At 33.9% G+C, this 8,275-nt stretch overlaps 1 protein-coding gene across 1 annotated transcript in view; it reads left to right on the top strand.

Moving 5' to 3' along the window:
• LOC108685755 overlaps nucleotides 1-8,275 on the top strand; it is a 39,329-nt gene that overhangs the window by 17,230 nt on the left and 13,824 nt on the right. The window contains exons 4-5 of the mRNA XM_018190716.1: nucleotides 1,750-1,847; nucleotides 2,969-3,121. Coding sequence (XP_018046205.1) covers nucleotides 1,750-1,847; nucleotides 2,969-3,121 — 251 coding nt within the window. The remainder of the gene's footprint in view (nucleotides 1-1,749; nucleotides 1,848-2,968; nucleotides 3,122-8,275) is intronic.

Here is an 8,275-nt window from a genome sequence, read left to right as displayed (position 1 = left end):
ATATATATATATATATATATATATATATATATCTTCATCGATAAAAAAAGTTATAAGTAATAGAAAGAATATTGAAAAAACATTGGAAAAAGAAAGCCATTGAAAAGAAAGCCATCGTTTAAAAGTTAAGAATAAATGAGATCGAGAAGACTTAAAAAAGCAGAAATGGTTACAAGAATCTTTAAGAATTCATATATAAGTGCTGCAATAAAAATTGTGAGTTTTAAGTTGGATGCAGCGATTATTAAAATCAGCATACCTACTGCCAAGTACGTAACTGTTCGTTCTGGCTTTAGTCTGATCCTTACAGCAACTTTGCTGAGACTTTGTCGAAGCAATGAGGATAAGCAGGACGACCTCTGACCCGGCTTGAAAAGCCGGGATGCCAGGCTGATCTGGCTTAAAAAGTTCGTGGCACGCTAACAGAGCCATGGATTATTCTGTGGTATACGAGCGCTTTATTGACAAAGAGCACGTTGGCAAAGAACTTTCTGTTATAGTTAGTGAGCTTAGGTGCTAGGTTTTCAACGAAAGATCCTCGCTTGATGAGAGAGAATCCTTACTTCTCTGGCGAAAGTTTTCGTTTCAGAGGGATCGGAAAGATCGACGGTGAAACGTCAACGGTGCTTCGGTAGGATATTTAATTGCGATTGCTGTACAATTTGCAACCACGCTAATAATTATCTCGGATCGTAAAACGATTTTATTACCGGCGTTAATACAATATCGCTCGTCGCCGTGGGTCATGAGATTGAAATGAAAACATAGGCTCGAACTTAGACTGATGAGATTCTTTAATATAACGCGGTTAACAGGTGGAAATTTATAAGGGATCCTCGTGAGTAGATTCATGACACTCAAATTTCTGTTCAATCAAAAAAAAAATCTGCTCAGAAAGCTAACGATTTAAAATCAAGGATTATTAAAGATGAATCCTACATCAACGAATCTCTATGTAATGGAATATCCATCGCCATTATGACGCAAAACAAGAAATGAAACAGCATAGGATGATCTGTTTTTCGAATCCATGAGTAACAAATAAGAGCCGAGAAAAAGCTTCATGTATTTTAGTTGAGATGAAATGATTGCGAGTCCCAAAAGTGATAGTGACACTTTCCAGGCATTCGGGACTTGAAATGGCAATTGAATATATGTTCTGGAAATACTCGGTCTCTCGAAACTCAAGACCCTCCACTTGATCCTTTCGTGTCTTACAATTAACTCTGTCTTTTAACACGGAAGTTCCGTGAGAATAAACGTCGGACCATTATCTCGATGAAGACGATTATCTCCTTCGTGTAGAAGTATCCAACGTAGGAAGTATTGGACTATCAGCCGGACTTAGAAAATACTTTTTGAAATGTTAGAACAGAATTCCCTTAAGTTTTTAAATACAGCATCGTCTCATTATAAAAGAAAAAACATTTTTTTATTGATTTTGCTCAAAAATGTCTTGTAAATGAAGAATATATTAATGTAGACTTTTTGGGTACTATATTCATGTTCAATACTATATTTCCATCTTCAGTTTTAAATATAATTAATCTGCACAGGTCCCATATTTACCTTGAATTTATCTCAAATTTAATTTAAAAAGAACGTTGCAAATATGCATTAACATTTGTTCCTATAGAGGATTAAAAAGAATTCCCTTCCAAAGTGTACTTCTTCGTAAAAAGTTAGGGTTCTATGATGATAGATGCGCTATTTTTTACATTTTCGATACATATGCAATGATAATTGCAGGTGACGATAGCAACGGATCTGGGCAAAATGGTCACCAGGATGCAGCTGGAGAGATCTGAAGTAGCTTTTTTCATCTATACCAACGGCAACACATTGAGGTACTAATTATTTTCCCAGTTTTCATTGATAGATAAAATTTGTATAAATTTGTTGAAAACAAGATACGATAACTCTGATTTGTTTTCTGTCGTGTTTGATTAGATAATAATACAATTTAATTCCCTTTTCAGTTCGTTTATTTTCGTATTTCTGATACGCCTCGTGTAATTATCGCTCGAATGGAACGTTCACAAGTCCCATTGATCCGATCACGTGATCGTGCCACAGCGACGAAATGCGAAATCTCTTCCTCGAACAAGCGCGCGAGGAAATGCTTTCCATTGCATTTCGCGTGATGAGAATGAATGGTTTTCTCGAGTTTCGCAATCGAGACAAGACAAGGGAATGCGACACGTTTCTGCAAAAACAAATGCTTCGCGGAATACTGAAGTAGTTGCGACAATCGTTCGAAAAGCTCTGTGAATTGACTAAAAACAATATTGCTCGATGCGCTGTTTGATTTTATTTGATTTGGAATATTTTCGTAACGTATATTCTGATCTCCTGCCAAATTTTTGCAGGACTTTTCACACAAGCTTTTGCGCAAACTCATCCAAAGAGACGATCAAAATTTTTAGAAATATATGTTTCAGAAATACGAATAAAAAATATTTAATTAATCGATATAATTCGTACATTAGTTTTAACGTATATAAAGAATAAAGATAATCTTTTTATAAAATAATCTTGGCTATAAGAGTATAAAATACTCTCATAAATTGACGTAAACGTTCTATATCTAACAAAAAATAAATTAAAAAACAGTTTTATTAAAAAATAATATTTATTTTTATTAACAATTTTATTTTATTAGTCTCTCGTTTGACTTTTATTACCGCCTTTTCCAAAAAAATGCAATAAATCGAGGATTACATACTTATGGCCAAGGTAATTAATTAATTGTTGCAATTAATAGTTTAAAATTGTTTTATTTTTCTCCTCGTGATTAATAACAATATAACATACTTCTTTAATTACCTAATAATAACAATGTACATGATATATTATTTTTACGTGCTCTCAACGTACGGTCACTTCGCTTGATACGCTTAGGAAACTTCGTCCCAATGAGAATTACATCTTCCTCCCTAATTCACTTTACCCTATGCTCGACAACTAGGTCGAACCTGACGCAGAGATTCGCCATAACCGACCAGGATCTCCATAACATGAGCACGTGGCCGCTGGTATCTGTGCCCAGGGACGAAAGCAAAACGCAAACGTACGACGTGGTGAGCAAGGAGGCCTTCCAGGCACGCCTGGAGGACTTCAGGTAAATTGAATCGATCCGTATGAAGGTCGTCTCCGAACATCATCCGCCACAAAGGAGGCCAATAACCGTGAAATCGCGTCTTGCACAAAATTCTGACCTTAACTCGTTGGGTCAGCCAACCGTCTCGCTTGGCTGAATCTCGATCAATTAGGGGCAGACACACGGAGGAGAAAAGTGAAAATTGTAGCTGAAAGTTTAACGACAAATTTCGTCACAATTGGATATTAGAAACTTCTCGCGGATGCGCAATCCACAATTTTAAACTTCGTTAAAAAGATTGTGCTCTAACTTTAATCAAATGTTGCATATCTAAAATTGATCTGATATCGAAGAAATAGTAAATACATCGCAACTATACATAGCGTGATTCTTAATAATCATTTAATTTTTTTTTAAATCTTTAGGGTGTTTTTATACTCTAATTAACATCACTATACTATTATTAAATCATATTATAGTACTGATTGTTTTCAGATTTATTAGGATTTGAGAAATTCTAAATATGGATTTAATCAGAATTTTCTGAAAAAAGTAAATAAAAATTAAACAAATATTTAAACAAAACAAGCAATGTTAAGCAGTTTATTATGACAGTACTTCTCAAAAGATTTAAATAAAGATTAATATATCGTTTTTTAATTGTGAATTTTCGATGGAATTGTATATTTAAAAGTTCGTAAAAAATAACTGTTAAAAAAGAAAAAAAAATATGCTAAATAATATTTGTACAAAAAGATATTTTACAACAATTCATTTTTTGCCGCTAGGCAAATTGTTGTAAAAACATCCCGAAATTCCCAGACTATTTCTAGATTAAAGAAACAGGAAAAAAAAGAAAGTAAAGAATAAAATGTTTTGTGTTCATGGTGTCGGCATATATATCCCGTGCGCGGGAATTGAATTCCTCATGCGCGGGCAATCTTTATCTAATTAACTTAAGAGCCCCCCCCCCCTCTCCCCCACGCGTTCGTGAGTACACTTCGTAATAATTATACTGCACCGGTGCACGACGCTCTTCGCAGGCGTAATTATTAAGACAAATTGCGACTCTCCAGCGCAAGCGAGTGATATCGCTTTGTACGTAACCGACAGTTAATTCCCATGTTGGCTTTTACCCCTTTTCCGCGCGCGAGCACGACCACTGAACCACCCGCTGGATGGAAAGTTACGACAGAAGCTTCAGGCCGTTCCCTCGAGCCCTCGTCCCGACACTTGTTGAATTTCCATTCAGAGTACGAGTGGGGAATTCTCCTCTCTTTCTTTATCCCTCCCTTTCTCCTGCTTGGGCCTGTGTCCCACTAGCAAATACTCGCATAGACAATCATATCCCATGAGCGGGAGTTCTTGATATCTCGATTGTGTATCTTGAAATGAGATGAAACTTACAAAAATAAACAAATTCACTAAGGCTGGATTGTTCCTTTTGATAAACTTCAGCTCGCTACCTTACTCTCTTATGCTCTTTTACTCTTTTGCTTATCCAATAGATAAATTATCACATTGTTTATTTAAAACTGGAACAACCGGCCCTAAGTGTTGACTAATGAAACTATAAATATTCTAGTAAATTTGCTTTTGTAATTTTCAACTCCTTTCAGGATACACAATCGCCTCCGTAATCGTAAACTCAAAAACGATTTATTAAGCTAGCAAAAGATTCCAAGAAAAGCTAGCCCTCTTAATATTAGGTGTAGTAAAAAGAAATTCATTATTTTTGCATGAAATTGAATGGAAAAATAATGGATTTTTTTTTACTACACCTAATATTTAATATCCTTCTAATATTATATATATATAATTAAAAAGAAATTAATTAATCTCAATTGAGTATGCAATATACATATATAAAAAGAACGATTTTAATAAGTATCTAAAAATTTAGCTAGATACAATTTAAAAAATAATTTTGTTGGCCTATTAAAATAATTATGTATGACCATCAAGCATAATGAGCAACGCTGCAAAAAAATTTTAATATTCTAGAAATTAGCTTGGACGTACGTCCTACATAATTATTTTGATGATCTAACAAAATTATTTTCAGGTCTGTATCTAGCTAAATTTAAATATTTTCTCAAAATCATTATTTCTTTGTATGTTCTAAAAGGGGAAAAGATCATATAAATATTTCGTTAGGAAATATCTTTAAAACATGAATGAATATATAATGAAAATTGATTTTATAAGAAACTCTCGATATTAAAAATTATAATGAAATATTGAAGTAAATAAATTATATGTGAATGTTATATGTATTACAATAAAATTACTTAAATCACATACATTAATTTAAATATAAAATGTAGTATAAAATGAGATAATAAATAATAAGTTTAATAATATATATAAAATAAGTAATTTCGTATACTGTTAAATCTACAATGTCAAATTTAACCTAATATGAGTCACTATTCCTACTAAATATATCGTTATTTTTTATCAAAATGATAATTAAATTTGACATTATTATATCGTATCAATTTGACACTATAGTGTTAAATTGACACTGTATAGTCAAATATAACCATTAAGTGTTAGTATAAAATAACGATATGATTGAACAAGAACGCTCACGTTAAGTTTTTGACACTATAGATTTAATAGTATAATAAAATTTATCGTAATATATTGTATCAGCTTTGCAAAAGATCTTTGAAATTTTTTGGTTTTACTCCTTTTATTTTCTATGTAATGTAACAAACACAAAAGTATTGAAATTTCTGGACGTAGATAGCGACACGATTCTATAATAGAACGCGGCATATCGGCAAGCGATATTTCATCGTTATTACTAGACGCGTGTCGCAAAGGGAGAGACCACCCCGTAGCAGCGGAATGAGAAAGGGATTGGTATATCAAGTGGTACATCTTGAACATAAGATAGCGCATGGCGATACGACAAGACCGTCGTGGTCGTATTTTCTCGTGGAAATAGGATAAGGCGAAAAGGAAAACCGAGCGTCCATTCTTCTGATAAAAGGAAAAAGAAACGAGCGAGATATAATTTTCCTATTGACCCCATAAAAGAAACGACGACATATGAAAATACGGAATTTTTTATGCCAGCTGCGTGAAGTGAACAGCGACTTTTCTTTCGAACCGACGGCGAGATCGCTTCAATATTTTACGCAAAAAGATACAACCTTTTTTTTTTATTTCTCATGAAGGGAGGTGGAGTGGGAGTAGCGTTGACAGAATAGAAAAAAAACCAGAGCTTTTAACGAGGCGAGGTTGCCGAAGCGGCAGATTGTGTGGCGAGGAAAAAATTCATTATTTTTAATTAGGAGCTTAAGAGCTTTAATTAGAATAAAGCGACATCGCGTTTTCAACTGATACAATTAGCAATCTCTTTGTGAAAATATCGGTGCGATTGCATCGACAAACGAAACATTGAAGCTTTCAGGATTGCGGAGGTGTATAGCAAAAAGTTTCGCTTTAATGTTCGAAGAGTGAGGTCTTTGATGATGAAAAATTCTCGGAAAATCTCTCGACGGTTTGAGTTTAATATTTCGGTGGCATTTAAACGACGATAAATGTAACAAAAATGTCGGTGGATCTTTGAAGTAGTTGAAATTGAGAAAAAGTCATTACAAAACCATTTGTATTAAATTGTATTAAATAAATTTAAATATTATGTATTTTGCCATTAATATAAAAAAATGAATGGAGAAATTGATATTGACATTTCAATTAAAAATTGTTTAATTGTAATCTTCCTTATTCAAATTTCAAAACAGAAATCATCGACCAAAAACATAAAGTGTGTTTAAAAGTGTCTTATCTCTTTTCTGTCTTTTGAAAGAATCAACGTACAAAATTTTTTCAATTAAAACGAATAGAGAAATCAATTAAAATGAATAGAGAAATTAATATATAAATTTTAATTAAAAAATTGTTTAATTCGTAATTTTTTATTCGAATTAAAAAAAAATTATTGACAAAAAACACAAAGTTGTGTCTTAAGTTTTATTGTCCTTCTACTTTTTGCGTTCAACAAACAAAAGTTTCTCAATTAAAAAATTTGTTGGTCCGTTGACTTGTCAATTTAAGATTAAAAAATTCTGTCGCGCGTGGCTGGCGCACTTTTACGGTCACTTTGATCAGACGATAGTACCCGACGATTTAATTAACGTAATTTTGACGTTGAACGACGGGGCAATTTAATCGGAAACGCCCTCATACACATCTCTCGATTAATCCTTTTCTCCTGTCGTCTAATTATATGTAACGGAGGGTCAAAAGGCGTGGCGAAGATGAGCAAGCGACGTACATGCTTTTATAATAATTCCCCGGCATGTTGCATTCGACTTGTCGCATCGATTGACGATAAAAATATTTAACCCTTATCCCCCTTATCTCCATGGCCAAGCGGACCTCGCAAAATTGAATGCAAATGCCCCTGACAATCTTTTCCATGCCAATGAGAATGTTTTCTAAGAATACATCGAGGATATATTGCCAAACATTATTACGAAATTTTATTCTTGTTAGCTTTACAGACTCATAAAAATAAGATCGAGAAAGAAGTTCTCTGTCACCAATTAAATCTCCGAAACTTTGATTAATTACACAATAATTACGTCGCGTGGACTTTCTTTGGTCGGTTACGAAATGCGTTACGCAAACGAGAGAAATAATGGTCTCTTTCCGTTTTTTATTCTTTTTCTTTTCGTAGGACGGATCGTTCCTTCACTTTGTTCTCCTGAGTGAGTTCTATTTTACATATGCGGGCATTGAAATCGAGCCGATTTGCCGATTCCAATGTGTCGTGGTCGAATGTTTATAAAAGGCTCGTTTTTCATTCCGACGGAGCGAAAACGTCGAGTGCAAACCTCCGTCCGGCTTGTACGTTCGATAAATCGATAGAGCGATAAAGTATCGATATGGAAAGACATTGCATATACGGTCGCCCACGGATATGAAGATACAGAATATTTTGTACAAGACCGCCCGCGCTCTTTTTTCCTTCTCTCTTTTACCTACCAGCACTCTTTTCACTACGTTGGCACTACAATTGGAACTCGCTTTCCATCATGGAATCCAAAACGTTCAGCGCATTTAAACGAGCACTCTTCAATCATCTTCAGTGACACGAGACAAACTAATTTCTTTTTTTATTTTTATTTTTATTTTTTTCTTAATTTCATTGCGGCT

Source organism: Atta colombica, unplaced genomic scaffold (assembly GCF_001594045.1).
Source record: "Atta colombica isolate Treedump-2 unplaced genomic scaffold, Acol1.0 scaffold156, whole genome shotgun sequence".
NCBI classification, from domain to species: Eukaryota; Metazoa; Arthropoda; class Insecta; order Hymenoptera; family Formicidae; genus Atta; species Atta colombica.
Note: the sequence above shows the minus strand (reverse complement) of the source record. Positions and strands in the feature narration are given on the sequence as shown.